We start from the raw sequence: 18,978 nt of genomic DNA, 5'->3' as shown, positions 1-18,978 counted from the left end.
CCCACTCTTATGGAAGCATAACTTAAAATTTTAATTTGTGGGGACTAAATCATTATTTTTAAATTAGGTTTATTCTGAAAATATTGTCATGTTCAGTTAGCAGTATAGTCACTGCTAACAAAATTCACAATAATTTCTTAATATCATCTAATACCCAGTTCATAGTCAAATTTCCCTATCAGCTGATTTTTCATGATGATGATCTCAGTCATTTAAATTATTTATTTTATTTCAGAAAATACAGAATTTGCTGCAGACAATCACCCCAACAAGATTAGCAGTACCTGTTTAGACCTGTGCTTTTTTGCACACCTAGGTGACACAAAACATTCCGGGTTCATATCCATGTTTTCAAGACCGGAAGCCACCTGAGATGCTGAGTTCCGGTTTTTCATCCTCAGAAATGAAAGGATGTTAAGGACCTCTGGCTGGTAGGAGCTGTCCGCCATGGTTTTGCCCTTTGATGCCAAGATGCAGGCAGCCATCCACTCGGCATACTGACTCTCCTGCAGCAAACACCAGAGAGCTGAGAAGTAAGTTCAAATGCAAAGCAGCCATGCTGGGAACAGAGCAGGACCTGGGCTTTCATCTCTATGATACAAAACCATCACCTTCCCAGCAAGGAAAGATACAAAGTGGCACACATTCAGACTGGCTGTTAACCACGTAATTTAAAGTCCAATGAGAGCTTTTGAGTCCTGTGTTGAATTTCTAGATACCACGGGGCTAGAGAATACGAATGTCAACTTTAAGAAATTCCATGTGGAGAACTTTGCATTTAAAGACAAACCAAGGAGGGACTTCCCTGGTGGTGCAGTGGATAAAGCTCCATGCTCCCAATGCAGGGTCCTGGGTTTGAACCCTGGTCAGGGAACTAGATCCCACATGCATGCTGCAACTAAGAGTTTGCATGCCACAACTAAGGAGCCTGCGAGCCACAGGTAAGGAGCCCACCTGCTGCAACTAAGACCCGATGCAACCAAATAAATTAAAAAAAAAAAAAAGATGAACCAAGGACAAAAAGGAGCTCCATGGGGCACAGACAGGTGAAAACCCAAACTACCCGATAGCCTCCTTGACACATATTTCCATTTTCATATCACATCTTATCTCTATGACAGAAGAAAATGAGGAAAAATCATTAACTGACTTCTCATATTATTTCTCTGGCCTATCCTTAGTAAAGATTCTAATCCCATAGTAGGAATCATGTCCATTGGTGGTGCTGAACCAGTTAGTAGTGGCTTCTACTGTTCTTTAATGTCTGTGCTCATTTGTTACCTCAGGGAGCAAAGGGGAGTGGTCCCAGAAGCCGAGGGGATGCAGGTGAAGAATCGAATTAATTCTTCAGGGCAACAGTAGGTGTGGTTCACTGAATCACTGGCCTCAATCTTCACCCTCCTAGCATCCACACCTCTTGTCATGTAATTTTACAGTCCCTCCCACCAGAGCCAGAGTGTAATTTCCCATATCTTGACTTTGGGCCTGGCCATGGTTGTGCTTTAGTCAATGGAGCATGGGTGGAAATGACAGTGTACCTACCGATTGACTGCAAGCTTAAGATTTAGGAGGTCTCACACGTTCCCAGTTCCCCTCTGGCACTTCTGCCATCACTATGAGAAAAGCCTTCTCCCCAGGCAGCCTGGGACCCCCAATAAATCCCATGAGCTCAGCCTGCGATAAGGAGCCAGCCGAGCCAGGTGGATGGCTTGAAGCAGATCTGCCCAGATGCCCTCAGCCTGGATCACTCAATCCCCAGCCCACCTGCAGAACGTTTATTGGTATGTGTCTTTGTGATTTTTGTGATTGTTTGTTACAAAGCAATAGCTGATTGATGAGTGCTCTCATTTGAGAAAACACCTGAGATGGTTTGTCCTGAAGCTTAATAAAGGTGAAGTGACTTACCATTTTTGTGGTTTTACTTACATGGTCACATCTCAGATATACTTCATTCATACCATCAGCTACCGGGATTAGTAACTTGATTCCAAATTTTCTCCCTGCTACATTTACATCTGGCACAACTTCACAGCCTGAGTGATAAAAGGCAAGGACAGAACTGAGTTCTGAGAGATCTCTTAGACAAATATCAGATGTGCATCTAAAATAAAGACTTTGAACATAAGCTCCTCAGATTTGGTTCTCTTCTGAAAAACTGAGGTGCAGGCTGATAACATTAATTAAAGGATAACTAGATAAGTTATGAACATAACATGGATAAATAAAAATATTTCTTTTATGGATTTCTTAAATAATCATCAGTTGAATTCATTCTTCAGGTTGATTTGGCTATTCTAACTCATATAATCAGTTATTGAATATAAGCTTTGAAATGAATTAAAGCAGAGGGAATCCTCTGATTGTCACAATGATAAGGGAATTGAGTGCACTAGTTAATTAAATTTTTAGTTAATGGAGTTACCAGTACACTCACAGCCACTTTCAGAAATCAGGCACAAAACTGATACTGGATTAGACATAACTGTTTTGGAATTCAGAGCACTTTTCAGGATCCAACAATGTCTAATGTACTATGTTTACGACACAAATTACCACCATTTCAGAGACTTGGACACACTGGGAAAGAAGGGACAGCATAACACAAATAACCATTCACTGGTTTGCATTTCAGGTCCATGTTTCACAGGGAGGAGGAGCTGCAGGCAGGCGGTCACTGACAACCCGTGACATAAGAGGTTCCTCTGGGAGTGAACCTGCTTCACTGGTGGGAGTCTTGGCTTTCATCTGCTTGCTGGGCCGTGACAAGCCATACCAAGATATTGGACCCTCTTACCTCTAAGATTTAGTTTTTCTACTGGTTCTCCTTGTTCAAGTTCCTTATTTTTAAAGTAGGCTATAGACGTGTCTTTAAAGACGAACCAATATTGTTTGAAAGCTTTTAATATTATCTTCTTGGGCCTGCAAATTAAAGTACAGTAAGCATTTGAAAAAGCATCCAGAAATGTAGGACACATTGCAAATTCAAGTGGATCAAGATGCTCTAGGGACCCTTTGAAACAACATCCTCTGTATTTTTAAAAATAATTTTCAAATTGCTAACTCATTTCTAAAAACTGAAAATGGGGTTTTGATATGAGATGCAGAAGTTAACGCAAAATCTCAGGAGCTAGACCACCTGGGGCTGCACTCTGGCTCTGCTACTGTATAAATGTGTGACCCTGGAAAAGACACTTCATCTGTTTGGGCCACATGTACTGCTTCTGTGTGATGGGAGAGTATCAGCCTCCAGTTCACAGGGTTTTTGTGAGGATGGAAAGAGGTAATCTCTATAAGGTACCGGCAAACTGAAGTGCTCAACAAATTATTATTACTATTACTATGATGATGTGAGAAACATCCATGAATCTGGTGACATCTAAAATTTCAGTTTACTTCTTGAATCTGAAAAAGCTGTCTATACGGACAACACAATCTTCAGACTATCAGACATAAAAATCAGATATAAAAGTACTTTTCTGTACTTTCCTCTTGACCCTTAAGAGAAACCATGAGAAAATTCCTAGTGAGCCATGGAAATCACCAAAATCTACAGCTAATCTACATAGACTCACTCTTATTAAAAAATATTTTGGCACAACATTGTAAATTAACTATACTTCAATTTAAAAATATTTTGGGGGAAGACCTCCAGCCATGATATCCACTGGGGCCAGAAAACTTTGTACTCTGGGCTAGACAAGGTTGGTGATGCCAATGTCAGGCCTCAGCTGGGTCATTCAAAATAGAAAACAAGAGATCGAGCTGGGGAGTAGGGAAGGGGATACAGATGGACAGAGAAAAGGTAATAGGAATTGTATGTGGTTCAATGGAGCAATCCCAGCCTTGGGGGTGCATCAGGGTATCTCATGTCTGAGGGGTAGATTTCTGCATTCAAGAACAGAGGAAGAGAGGAAGCTTGGGCTTAACTGCACTCATATATAATTTGGGGTAAGTCTTTTAACATGTCAGTACTAGTCTTTCATTAGCTAAAAATGTGCTATCCTTAACATCAGGATAAGGGAGAAGATGTTCATTAAAAAAACAATGTATTACGGGAGATTATTATATAACAATCACACAATAAAATTGAAAAACATTATACGGAGTTAATATTTCTAGGATTTAGAAAATCACTACATTAAAATAGTATTTATCATGTTGAGAGTTGCAGGTAGTATAATTCTAAAGAACATATTTAAAAGATTACTTGTCTAAGAATCAGATTCTCTAAAGTTAATATTTTCAAAATAGAATCTAAAGACACAGCCCACAACCAAAAGACAGTGAAGTCTCAGTTTAGTCCTAGGCATCTAAATATTTCTATTCAGAAGTAAGAATGAAACTCTGCTTCTCTATTTTAACTGGACTTTAAGAGTATCAAAAGATCTTAAATTTCCTCTACTATTTTCTTCCAGGTTGGTTCATCCTCCAGCTGCTTTTGCATATCCCCAAAACTAATGATGTTCCAGAGGCTGAGGCAGGGCAGGGAAGGAGGAGTGGAGAAGGTGGCTGGGTGCCACCTTCTTGTGGTGCACACAAGAATGAGACAGTTTTTTGTACACTGAAAACTAGATGACACTGTTGAAAGAAATTGGAGAAGACACAAATAAATGGAAAGATATTCCATGCTCATGAATTGGAAGAATTAACGTTGTTAAAATGTCCATTTTACTTAAAGAAATCTACAGATTATATGCAATCCCAAAGACATTTTTCACAGAAACAGAATAAAAAATTCTAAAGTCTGTATGAAACCACAAAAGACTCTGAATAGCAAAAGCAATCCTAAGGGAGAAAACAAAACAAAACAAAGCAAAACGAAATGAAACAAAACAACAAACAAACAAACAAATGAAAAAACAAAGCTGGAGGTATCACCCACCCTGATTTTAAACTAAATCACAAAGCCATAGTAATCAAAACAGCATGGTATTGGCAGAAAAACCCATGCGGTTATGGACAATTAATTTATGACAAGGGTGCAAAGTACATACAATAGAGAAAGAATAGTCTCTTCAATAAATGGTGTTGGAAAAACCAGACTGCTACAGGCAAAAAATGAAACGAGATCACCATCTCACACCATACACAAAAAACAACTCAAAATGGATTAAAGACTTGAATGTAAGTCTTAACCATACCTAAAACCATAAATTACTAGAAAACATAGGCAGTATGCCTATGTTTGCTAACATTGCTAAGACATTGGTCTTAGCAATATCTTTCTAAATATATCTCCTCAGGCAAGGGAAACAAAAGCAAACATTTAAAAATTGGATAACATAAAACTGAGAAGCTTCTGCACAGCAAAGGAAACCATCAACAAAATGAACAGACAACCTACTGAATGGGAGAAGATGTTTGCAAACGGTATATTCAATTAAGGCATTAATATCCAAAATATATAAAGAGCTCATACAACTAAACAACAACAAAAAACAAACAACCCGATTAAAAACCGGGCAGAGGAGCTGAATAGACATTTTCCCAAAGACATACAGGTGGCCAACAGGTACATGAAAAGATGTTCAACATCACTAATTATTAGGGAAATGCAAATCAAAACTACAAGGTTAAAATCATCTCATGCCTGTTAGATTGGCTATTATAAAAAATACAAGAAATAACTAGTATTGGTGAGGTTGTGGAGAAAAGGGAACCCTCATATGCTGTTGGTATGAATGCAAACCAGTGTAGCCACCATGGAAAAAAATATGGAGATTCCTCAAAAAATTAAGAATAGAACTACCATATAACCCAGCAATTTCATTTCTGGGTATTTATCCATAGAATATGAGAACACTAATTTGAAAAGATATATATGCCTTTATGTTCACTGTGGCATTATTTATTGCCAAGATATGGAAACAACCAAAGTGTCCATCAATAAATGAATGAAGAAGATGTGGTATGTATATGTATATAAATATATACATATATATTCACAATGGAATATAGCCACAAAATAGAATGAAATCTTGCCATTTGTGGCCACATGGATGGACTTTGAGGGTATTATGTTAAGTGAAATAAGTCAGACAGAGAAAGACAAATACCATATGATTTCACTCATGTGTGGAATACAAAGAACTAATAAAAAAACAAAAGATAAAATAAATGAACAAAACAAAACAAACCAAAACAAACACCTAGATAACAGAGATCAGAGTAGTAGTTACTAGAGGGGTAGGGGTGGGGCAGGGATGGCAAAATGGGTGAAGGGGATCAACTGTATGGTGATGGATAGAAACTAAATTTTTGGTGGTGAGCACACTGTAGGGTATACAGGAGTAGAAATATAATGTTGTACATATGAAACATATAATGTTATAAGTTAATGTTATCTCAATAAATTTAAGAAAACCAAAAAACAAAACAAGCAATCAATAAATGTTACCTGAAGTATGACGACAAAAAAAAAAAAGAAAAGAGACAGTGTCAAATACTCACAGAGCTTGTAATTAAAAGAGGGAAATGTATAAGTAAATAAATATAATAAAATGTGGTAAGTCATACCACAAGGACATAGGAGTGGTGAGTAACAGAGCACACAACATTTAAACATAGAATGAAGGATCAATAAGAATTTGATGGGAGGAACAGGGAAAAGAAATTTCAAAAAGAAAAGTTCAGGGACTTCCCTGGTGGCGCAGTGGTTAAGAATCCACCTGGCAATGCAGGGGACATGGGTTCGATCCCTGGTCTGGGAAGATCCCACATGTCATGGAGCAACTAAGCTCGTGTGCCACAACTACTGAGCCTGTGTGCTGCAACTACTGAAGCCCGTGTGCCTAGATCCCGTGTTCCGCAACAAGAGAAGCCACTGCAATGAGAAGCCTGCACACTGCAACAAAGCGTAGCCCTCACTCACCACAACTAGAGGAAGCTCACATGCAGCAACAAAAACCCAACACTGCCAAAAATAAATAAAATTAAAAAAAAAAAAAAAGAGTTCAGGCAACTGCATGTGCGAAATGCAGAGATGAGTCAGAGCTTGGCACCTTGCTGGTAGGAGTTGGGTCAACACTTCTTGGACATCTGCCTCATGCTGGGTGCTGGGCTGAGCCATGGAAATGGGCAAAGAGGCAGTTTCTGAGGCTACAGCATTTCCATGTGTGGGGTTGATGGGGACCAGAGCAGCAAGCAGACAAGGGCCATGGTGGGACTCTGAATGTCCACCTAAGAAGCTGGGCTTTATTTTCTAGAAAAATGGTTCTCAAATTCTGGTGTTCATCAGAATTGGAAGGGAACTTGTTGAAGATATACAAGCCTGGGCCCAGTCCCAGAGAATCCTTCCTATTCAGCAGGTCCAGGTTAGGGCCCAAGCATCTTCATTTTAAGTAACCTTTCCTAACATGCTTCCCTTGTTTGAGAAACACAACTCCAGACCAGTGATCTCCAAACTAAAATGTGGCACACCCAATCCTTAAAATATTTTGAGTACCTACTCCCTAACATATTTACAATTATTTATTTGTAATATATTACAATATATACATTACAAAACTTATATAAACCTAAATTAAAAATCAATATATATGAAAAGTTTGGTTTGTTTCAAGGAGGTTATTGCTCAGTTATACAAACCCCAGTGGAGGAAGCACACTGTTGGCCGTGTTTACTAAATCACACTATTCATATTTTAATGACGTCTACCTGTTTGTGAAGGTTTTTGTTGAAACAAGGCTGCTAATTTCCATCTTTGCTGATGTCAATCATTCACATAAGCAAATTGATCAGGATATGTTGCTCTTTAATATTTTTAATAAATGGGTTTAAAATACACTATCACTCTTAATTTGGATGCTTTAACACAGAAAATTTGTTTCCAGGTTTTAAAGGTGAGCAGATAATATTGTTTTAATAGGCAGTATCATTATTGGCAACACTGTGGCAATGGAAAGATTTCCAAATAATTGTTTCAAAATGTTCTCTTCATCAGTGTCTTATAATTTTCTGCATACAGGTCTTTTAGGTAGGTTTATCCCTAGATATTTTATTCTTTCTGTTGCAATGGCAAATGGGAGTGTTTTCTTAATTTCACTTTCAGATTTTTCATCATTAGTGTATAGGAATGCCAGAGATTTCTGTGCATTAATTTTGTATCCTGCTACTTTACCAAATTCACTGATGAGCTTTCGTAGTTTTCTGTCAGCATCTTTAGGATTCTCTATGTAGAGTATCGTGTCATCTGCAAACAGTGACAGCTTTACTTCTTTCCGGATTTGGATTCCTTTTATTTCTTTTTCTTCTCTGATTGCTGTGGCTAAAACCTCCAAAACTATGTTGAATAAGAGTGGTGAGAGTGGGCAACCTTGTCTTGTTCCTGATCTTAGTGGAAATGGTTTCAGTTTTTCACCATTAAGGACAATGTTGGCTATGGGTTTGTCATATATGGCCTTTATTATGTTGAGGAAAGTTCCCTCTATGCCTACTTTCTGCAGGGTTTTTACCATAAATGGGTGTGGAATTTTGTCTAAAGCTTTCTCTGCATCTATTAAGATGATCATATAGTTTTTCTCCTGCAATTTAATATGGTGTATCACGTTGATTGATTAGTGTATATTGAAGAATCCTTGCATTCCTGGAATAAACCCCACTTGATCATGGTGTATGATCTTTTAATGTGCTGATGGATTCTGTTTGCTAGTATTTTGTTGAGGATTTTTGCATCTATGTTCATCAGTGATATTGGCCTGTAGTTTTCTTTCTTTGTGACATCTTTGTCTGGTTTTGGTATCAGGGTGATGGTGGCCTCATAGAATGAGTTTGGGAATGTTCCTCCCTCTGCTTTACTTTGGAAGAGTTTGAGGATAGGTGTTAGCTCTTCTCTAAATGTTTGATAGAATTCACCTGTGGAGCCATCTGGTCCTGGGCTTTTGTTTGTTGGAAGATTTTTAATCACAGTTTCAATTTCAGTGCTTGTGACTGGTCTGTTCATATTTTCTATTTCTCCCTGGTTCAGTCTCGGCAGGTTGTGTATTTCAAAGAATTTGTCCATTTCTTGCAGGTTGTCCATTTTCATGGCATAGAGTTGCTTGTAGTGATCTCTCATGATCCTTTGTATTTCTGCAGTGTCAGTTGTTTCTTCTCCTTTTTCATTTCTGATTCTATTGATTTGAGTCTTCTCCCTTTTTTTCTTGATGAGTCTGGCTAGTGGTTTATCAATTTTGTTTATCTTCTCAAAGAACCAGGTTTTAGTTTTATTGATCTTTGCTATCATTTCCTTCATTTCTTTTTCATTTATTTCTGATCTGATCTTTATGATTTCTTTCCTTCTGCTAACTTTGGGGTTTTTTTGTTCTTCTTTCTCTAATTGCTTTAGGTGCAAGGTGAGGTTGTTTATTTGAGATGTTTCCTGTTTCTTAAGGTAGAACTGTATTGCTATAAACTTCCCTCTTAGAACTGCTATTGCTGCATCCCATAGGTTTTGGGTCATCGTGTCTCCATTGTCATTTGTTTCTAGGTATTTTTTTTATTTCCTCTTTGATTTCTTCAGTGATCACTTGGTTATTAAGTAGTGTATTGTTTAGCCTCCATGTGTTTATATTTTTTACGGATCTTTTCCTGTAATTGATATCTAGTCTCATAGCGTTGTGGTTGGAAAAGATACTCGATACAATTTCAATTTTCTTAAATTTACCAAGGCTTGATTTAGACCCAAGATATGATCTATCCTGGAGAATGTTCCATGAGCACTTGAGAAAAATGTGTATTCTGTTGTTTTTCGATGGAATGTCCTATAAATATCAATTCAGTCCATCTTATTTAATGTTTCATTTAAAGCTTGTGTTTGCTTATTTATTTTCATTTTAGATGATCTGTCCATTGGTGAAAGCGGGGTGTTAAAGTCCCCTACTATGATTGTGTTACTGTCAATTTCCCCTATTATGGCTGTTAGCATTTGCCTTATGTATTGAGGTGCTCCTATGTGGGTGCATAAATATTTACAATTGTTATATCTTCTTCTTGGATCGATCCCTTGATCATTATGTACTGACATTCTTTGTCTCTTGTAATAGTCTTTATTTTAAAGTCTATGTTGTCTGATATGAGAATAGCTACTTCAGCTTTCTTTTGATTTCCATTTGCATGGAATATCTTTTTCCATCCCCTCACTTTCAGTCTGTATATGTCTCTAGGTCTGAAGTGGGCCTCTTGTAGAGAGCACCTGCCGAGACTGAGCCAGGAAGAAATAGAAAATATGAACAGACCAATCACAAGCACTGAAATTGAAACTGTCATTAAAAATCTTCCAACAACAAAAGCCCAGGACCAGATGGCTTCACAGGAAAATTGTATCAAACATTTAGAGAAGAGCTAACACCTATCCTCAAATTCTTCCAAAATATGGCAGAGAGAGGAGTACTCCCAAACTCATTCTACGAGGCCACCATCACCCTGATACCAAAACCAGACAAAGATGTCACAAAGAAAGAAAACTACAGGCCAATATCACTGATGAACATAGATGCAAAAATCTTCAACAAAATACAAGCAAACAGAATCCAACAGCACATTAAAAGGATCATACACCATGATCAAGTGGGGTTTATTCCAGGAATGCAAGGATTCTTCAATATACGCAAATCAATCAACGTGATACACCATATTAACAAACTGAAGGAGAAAAACCATATGATCATGTCAATAGATGCAGAAGAAGCTTTTAACAAAATTCAACACCCATTTATGATAAAAACCCTGCAGAAAGTAGGCATAGAGGGAACTTTCCTCAACATAATAAAGGCCATATATGACAAACCCACAGCCAACATTGTCCTCAATGGTGAAAAACTGAAACCATTTCCACTAAGATCAGGAACAAGACAAGGTTGCCCACTCTCACCACTCTTATTCAACATAGTTTTGGAGGTTTTAGCCACAGCAATCAGAGAAGAAAAGGAAATAAAAGGAATCCAAATTGGAAAAAAAGAAGTAAAGCTGTCACTGTTTGCCGATGACATGATACTCTACATAGAGAATCCTAAAGATGCTGACAGAAAACTTCGAGACCTAATCAATGAATTTAGTAAAGTCGCAGGATACAACATTAATGCACAGAAATCTCTGTCATTCCTACACTCTAATGATGAAAAATCTGGAAGTGAAATTAAGAAAACACTCCCATTTCCCATTGCAACAAAAAGAATAAAATATCTAGGAATAAACTAAGTAGAAAAAAGACCTGTATGCAGAAAATTATAAGACACTGATGAAAGAAATTAAAGATGATACAAATAGATGGAGAGATATACCATGTTCTTGGATTGGAAGAATCCACATTGTGAAAATGACTCTACTACCCAAAGTAATCTACAGATTCAATGCAATCCCTAACAAACTACCACTGGCATTTTTCACAGAACTAGAACAAAAAATTTCACAATTTGTATGGAAACACAAAAGACCCCGAATAGCCAAAGCAATCTTGAGAAAGAAAAACGGAGCTGGAGGAATCAGGCTCCCTCACTTGACTATACTACAAAGCTACAGTAATCAAGACAGTATGGTACTGGCACAAAAACAGAAATATAGATCAATGGAACAGGATAGAAAGCCCAGAGATAAACCATGCCCATATGGTCACCTTATCATTGATAAAGATAGCAAGAATATACAGTGGAGAAAGGACAGCCTCTTCAATAAGTGGTGCTGGGAAAACTGGACAGATACATGTAAAAGTATGAAATTAGAAAATTTCCTAACACCATACACAAAAATAAGCTCAAAATGGATTAAAGCCCTAAATGTAAGGCCAGACACTATCAAACTCTTATAGGAAAACATAGGCAGAACACTCTATGACATAAATCACAACAAGATCCTTTTTGACTCATCTCCTAGGGAAATGGAAATAAAAACAAAAATAAACAAATGGGACCTAATGAAACTTCAAAGCTTTTGCACAGTAAAGGAAACCATAAACAAGACAAAAAGGTAAACCTCAGAATGGTAGAAAATATTTGCAAATGAAGCAACTGACAAAGGATTAATCTCCAAGATTTTCAAACAGCTCATTCAGCTCAATAACAAAAAACTAAACAACCTAATCCACAAATGGGCAGAAGGACTAAATAGACATTTCTCCAAAGAAGATATACAGATTGCCAACAGACACATGAAAGAATTCTCAACATCACTAATCATTAGAGAAATGCATATCAAAACTACACTGAGGTATCACATCGCACCGGTCAGAATGGCCATCATCAGATAATCTGCAGACAATAAATGCTGGAGAGAGTGTGGAGAAAAGGGAACCCTCTTGCACTGTTGGTGGGAATACAAATTGATACAGGTACTATGGAGAACAGTATGGAGGTTCCTTAAAAAACTAAAAATAGAACTACCATATGACCCAGCAATCCCACTACTGGGCATATGCCCTGAGAAAACCATAATTCAAAAAGAGTCATGTACCAAAATGTTCATTGCAGCTCTACTTACAATAGCCAGGACATGGAAGCAACCTAAGTGTCTATCAACAGATGAATGGATAAAGATGTGGCACATATATACAATGGAATATTATGCAGCCAAAAAAGAAACGAAATTGAGAGATTAGTAGTAAAGACATAAAGTCTTTCATACAGAGTGAAGTAAGTCAGAAAGAGAAAAACAAATGCTGTATGCTAACATATATATATGGAATCTAAGGAAAAAAAAAAGGGTCATGAAGAACCTAGGGGTAAGACGGGAATAAAGACACAGACCTACTAGAGCATGGACTTGAGGATATGGGGAGGGGGCAGGGTAAGCTTTGAGAAAGTGAGAGAGTGGTATGGACATATATACACTACCAAATGTAAAATAGATAGCTAGTGGGAAGCAGCCACATAGCACAGGGAGATCAGTTAGGTGGTTTGTGACCACCTAGAGGGGTGGGATAGGGAGTGTGGGAGGGAGGGAGATGCAAGAGGGAAGAGATATGGGAACATATGTATATGTATAACTGATTCACTTTGTTATAAAGCAGAGACTAACACACCATTGTAAAGCAATTTTACTCCAATAAAGATGTTAAAAAAACAAAAAAAATCCCCCCCAAAAACCCAAAATGTTCTCTTCACAGCATTAATATCTTTCAAAAACTCGTTATTTTCTCACTCATTTTACAATCACCTTTTCCTAAATGACAGATTAAGTGCATTTATTATTTTGAAAGTATCTGGAGGCTCACTACTGATGGCCACTTATCATCACAGAGATGTCACAGATTTGGAACTTCTTTTTTTTTTTTTTTTTTTGGCTGTGTTGGGTCTTCGTTCCTGTGCGCATGCTTTCTCTAGTTGCAGTGAGCAGGGGCTACTCTTCGTTGTGGTAGTAGGCTTCTCATTGCAGTGACTTCTCATTGCAGAACACGGGTTCTAGATGCATGGGCTTCAGTAGTTGCAGCAGGTGGGCCCAGTAGTTGTGGCTCTTGGACTTAGTTGCTCTGTGGCATGTGGGATCTTCCCGGACCAGAGATTGAACCTGTGTCCCCTGCAGTGGCAGGTGGGTTTTTAACCAGTGAGCCACCAGGCAAGTCCCTCTTTTTTTTTTTTTTAAGTATAACTCTTACAGGTAATTTTGCATGTGATAACCAGTAAGCCTTAGAGTAGGACCAAAGATTTTCGTGGTCACCCTCCATCTCTTTAAAAATACTGTAAAGATTCTACCAAATTTAAGAGTCTCTTATTTATGAACTAAATCACACTGACAGTCTTCTATAGCACATTGGGTATGTCTGACTGGAAATTCTTGGCTACAGTAACTTGATTATGAATGACTCCATGAATGAGTTTTATTTGTAACCTCTCCCTATAACCCTGCTGTGGAGCCATTTATTCCAAGGTAGTCTCTCCAACAGTGGTTACACCTTACAGTTTGGGGATAAATCATTGTTTTTATTAAATATGTAATTGACTATTAGGATTGTATCTAGCCTGATTTATATTTAAGGGTTTGTAGCAAGTAAAATGTTGAGAGATTGGGCATAAAGTTCTAGATTGATTGTTATCTTCTCTTAGCCCTTTCAAGATATCTTCCAGCCAACAAGAAATGTTTTTCCTTTATAGGAAATCTATCTTTTCTCTTTGACTTTAAATACCTTCTCTTACCAATGGTTGGCCATACCAAGACGTACGTTTATACTGATTTATTTTGTTGGGATTTGTGATTCTTGAATTTAAGGAGTTTGTCTTCAACAATTATGGAAAATAAGCATTCTCTTTGGAATGTTTGCTTCTCCCCTTTTTTTCCTTCTGAAACTCCTAGTTGAACCTTCTCATTCTATCTATACCATATCTTCCACTTCTACCTTTCTAAGTCCTCTCTTTGTGTTTTGAACTTGATGTTTAATACATGTATTCAATTTTAAATTTCTATGACTACATTTTTCTTTTTTAGAGTTTCTAATACTGCCTTTCATTATAATTTTTACCTTTCAATGTACTTAATGATTCTAAACATACTCATTTTATGGTTTCTTCAGATTTTTCTATTACCTAAAATTATTAAAATGGCTAATCCTCTTATTTACTGGGCCTACTGACTTTTCTTTATGGTGGTTCATGAACTCATATGGTTAGTAATTTTTATTGGGAGGTTGTTTGTTTTTTTGTTTTTGGGGTGTTGTAGAAGGCCCACGCATGCTAGATTGTGAATATTTCCCTCCAAGTATTTTTGCAATTACATTTGCTAGGGTTTCATAGCTTTTGTGGTTCTGGACCAGTTTGTGTATTATTTTTCAGAATTCTCTTATCATATATGACATTTAAATTTAGGTCTGCATCTGTGTGTGGCACAGACCTTGGCTCTGACTTTTCAAGAGACATTTCATCTCCCCACACAGCACTCTATGCAAGGATGAACTTACTCTTCCTTCGACTGATGGGCAGTTTTTCTACTCCCTGTTAAGCAGAGAAGGCAGCTCTTGCAAGTTTCTGGCTTTAGGCAGCAGCTTCAGTCCTGGCGCATAACTTTACAGGAGGCAACCCTACCTTGAATCCTGTGTGGGAATTAAAATCCCAGCCCTGAGCCGTGAGAATCAATGTTCATGGCCAAAGCCCCCTGTGCAGCTGAAGCTTCATTTGTAGAACTAGTTCCCTCTTCGTTTCCTGCAAAGCTGAGATTTCCCAGTCTCACTTCAAGATCAACTTTGTATTGACAATTCTTTTTATCTTACCTAACATTCAAATGAATTTATAGTGAGACTGAGATTTGCATCAGATCAGAGGCCATGTTGCTAGGAAGTGAAGTTCACTATTTATATAGTGGTTCAATAGATGTGGTTTAGGGGGGAAAAAAGAGCTTCACTCTCAAAGAAAAAAAAAATTAAAAATCAAAGGGTTAGTTCAATGCTCTTCTCCTGCTGAGGAAAGGAGGCCCAGAGAAATGAAGGGTCTATAAGGGTGACACACCCACTAGCAGCAGAGCTCCTCTCTCCAACATCTTTCCTCCCTTCCCTTCTCCTTTTCTGTTTCATCCCCCCATTCCTCCTTTATTTTTTTCTTCCAGAAACCATATTATATTATACATTCACTGCCTTGAAACCTTTGGTAGATAAAGTGGCCACTGGTGAAATATGAGGACAACTTTGTGAGTTTTAGCATAATAATCACCCTAAAGTGATACGGATGCAGGGCTTAGTTTCAGGATATCGCTTCCTTCATCAAAAACATCTATAGGAAGAATATTGTCATTATTTGGTTTGTGAAGAGCCCAATTTGCTCTATATAGAGAAAGCGGCAACTGAATTTCTTTTAAGAACAATTATTAATAATTTATTAAGATATATTTGTGGATTCAAATCATTATTTTTTTTTCTGTAGCTCTGACTATAACAATATGCGTGGTTGCAACTATTTATGCCACAGAAGTTAAATGAATGACTCTATTGTTTGGAACCATCTGCTAAAATCACACTAAAAAAAAAAAACCTTGTAGAAACCCAGTGACAAATATTATTACCTTCAGACGCTTGTTTCTCATTTATAGCTGATTCATTGTTCATTCTTTCCAAGTCTTTCTTTGCATCATATGTTAAAAAAAGCGACTTGTGTTTCTTTTCAAGCCAACTGACTCAGTGAAGTGTCAGCTTGTTAAGAAAAGTCAACAAACCATAAAGTAACTGATAGAACTTCAAAGGGACCCTACTCTTTTCATCCTAACCCACCTTGGCACCATCACAAATGTGGCAGCCCTTTCTTCCCATGAAGAAGGTAAAAAACTTCTCTGCCTTTTCAACAGTTTCAGATTGACCTGAGGTGACTGGGGAGTTTATCAGAAATACTTTAACAGGTGAAGGTAGATAAACTAAGGTGACTACTCTCTATAAGCCCAGGATCAAAGTTCTAGAGACAACTGATTTTTAAACCATGAAAGAGCTTTCAAATAGTGTGAGAGTCCTGAGCAGGTGGACCATAGAAGGAATTCCAGTCTGGCATATGTGTTCAGTATCACTGACACCAGCCGTGTTTACACCACCATTTAATGAGCCAGGCACCATGCTCAATGCTTCATATGCATCATCTAATTTAATTCTCCAAACAAGCCTAAGGGGAGGTATATCCCCACTTTATAGATCAGGAAACTGAGGCTCAGGGACATAAGGACAATGCCTGAGGTCACCCAGCTGATGTGCATAGTGGAGCTAGGACTTCATCCATTGCCTGATGCCAAAGCTCTTGATCTTACCTTTGAACAATGAACCTGCCTAATGGATGTTCAATTTAAACTCCTAGACTCTTTACCTGCAAGATTTTGTGTAACTTCTTTCCTCTTCAAGGGTGACTTACCTAAATAATCTGAGATTATCTGCAAGTTTAGGGATATCAGTAATGTCCTCCTGAGGAAAAGCAGATAACATTTGACAAGCAGTAATTAGACATGTGGTGCTGATACTCTGTACCTGCACTGTCCCACACTGTAGCCACCCGCCATGTGTAGCTATTTACATTAGAATTAATTAAAATTAAATAAATTGAAAAACTCTGTTCCTCAGTCACACCAGCTACATTTCCAGTTGTTACCTTGGGGGTGAGGTGGGGGAGGGTTAGGACTAGGATCGGGCACATGTGGGACTTCTGGGGTGATTGATAAAGTGCTAGTTCTTGATTTGGGTGGTGACTTGGGTGATAAATTAATACTAATTTGTTAAGCTGTACGTTTTTGTATATTTTACTTTTCTGTGTCATATATTACACAAATGAAAAAAGATTTTAAAAACTACCACACACTATCACTCAAGTTAAAAATTTGAGTTAGAAACTACTAATTTGGGGCTTCCCTGGTTGTGCAGTGGTTAAGAATCCACCTGCCAATGCAGGGGACATGGGTTCGAGCTCTAGTCCGGGAAGATCCCGCATGCCACAGAGCAACTAAGCCCGTGCACCACAACTACTGAGCCCACGTGTCACAGCTACTGAAGCCCGCGTGCCTAGAGCCCATGCTACTCAACAAGAGAAGCCACCACAATGAGAAGCCTGCATACCGCGATGGAGAGTAGCCCCTGATAGCTGCAACTAGAGAAAGCCCATGTGCAGCAACAAAGACCCAACGCAGCCAAAAATAAATAAATAAAAGAAATAAATTTATTTAAAAAAACTACTACTTTTATGTATAAACAAAATATTTTACAATGTTTACATCAGAGTGGATAAGTCTTGCTATATCTAGTTAACTGATTAAACTCTCAGAAGGAATCTCGTTCAAAGTTCATTCTGCAGTGTAGGTTGGTGCCTTTTTTCAAACAGAAAAACTATTGTTTGGCATCAAATAAAAATACTGAGGGAGGTGAGAAGGGAATTTTTTATTTATTCTAAGAAGGATGACTTTTCCATTCTAAGTATTTAGTGGAGGATGTAGACAAAAGAGAAGTCCAATTTCATGGGACCCATGTCTCTAATAAATGTGATTCAGGGCCTGAATCTCTACAGAATTTGGGAATTCAGTTTGTATGAAGTATTTGCTTTGGCATGATACCAATTTCCTATTTTAAGGAATTTAACCATAATAGAACACACATTAAATACAAAACTATATAACAACTCATTTTTATCTATTGCTATTTATAGCCAATTACAATGACTCTACCTCTCTGATTCAATGTGATTAAACTAATGACTGAAGAAGTTATACAAAAGAGTGGCTCCCAACGAATGAATCAAACAAGGAGGGGCATTGCAATTATAAAGCTGACATTCAGCCACATTTCTTGGATAAGGAGCAATAAAGATGATAAAACAGTGTTATTTCTTTATGTTTTACCGGAGAGTTTTTCTTTATTTACTAAAGTCAAAAGGTTCAGGAACTTTTTACAATGTCCAACCTTGCCCAGTTGAAATGTATGACTAAGTCAACAGATCATATGGTTTCTCTACTTTCACAGCTACCTCATTCTTCTAGACTTAAGTTAAAGGGCCAATTCATGTTCCACACTAGTGAAATGGAGCCCTCAGCAGTCTTTCCCTCATACAAGCTAGCTTATCTTTAAGAAGAAATACAATATGAAAGAATTGTCATTGAGAGTGATGAAAATACCTTACCATCTCTTACAGAGCGACCTGAGAAAAGCTAGTCAGTTCTTGCTAGGTTTAAGTTTGTCAGATGAAAAGAGTATTTTCTATTTTTCAAAATCAGACAAAATATTCCCTTATGTATAATAATAAAAAAACTCATCTATGTTTGTCAATCAGTCAGAGCAAAGCCACAATTCTGAGTTATCAGAAAAATTCATACCAAAGTGTTGTCTGCTTTTCCACCTTCCAGGGTCACTTCCAAATTAGAAAGTGCTGCTTCTACTTCATCGACTTCAGACTCATTTTTAAAATCCTGTATTTCAGTAGACAACGACAGTTTGCTAATGTGATACTACAACAAAAACAGAGGTTTTAGGAATGTTATAAACACAAGGGAATCCATCAGCCATTTCTTCTTTGAAGACAATTCCCCTGCAATACTGAACATCTCCTGGAAGGAGATCTCCCAGCTATG

At 37.7% G+C, this 18,978-nt stretch overlaps 1 protein-coding gene across 2 annotated transcripts in view; it reads right to left on the bottom strand.

Annotated features, from left to right (window-relative positions):
• FERMT1 (FERM domain containing kindlin 1) overlaps positions 1–18,978 on the bottom strand; it is a 59,992-nt gene that overhangs the window by 6,350 nt on the left and 34,664 nt on the right. For both annotated transcript variants that reach the window (XM_007469123.1, XM_007469124.1), the window contains exons 7-11: positions 18,724–18,855; positions 16,782–16,831; positions 2,795–2,919; positions 1,927–2,033; positions 285–506 (exon numbers count right to left, since the gene is read on the bottom strand). In XM_007469123.1, the coding sequence (XP_007469185.1) occupies positions 285–506; positions 1,927–2,033; positions 2,795–2,919; positions 16,782–16,831; positions 18,724–18,855 (636 nt within the window). The remainder of the gene's footprint in view (positions 1–284; positions 507–1,926; positions 2,034–2,794; positions 2,920–16,781; positions 16,832–18,723; positions 18,856–18,978) is intronic.

This window comes from Lipotes vexillifer, unplaced genomic scaffold (assembly GCF_000442215.2).
Source record: "Lipotes vexillifer unplaced genomic scaffold, Lipotes_vexillifer_v1.1 scaffold610, whole genome shotgun sequence".
Lineage (NCBI taxonomy): Eukaryota > Metazoa > Chordata > Mammalia > Artiodactyla > Lipotidae > Lipotes > Lipotes vexillifer.
Note: the sequence above shows the minus strand (reverse complement) of the source record. Positions and strands in the feature narration are given on the sequence as shown.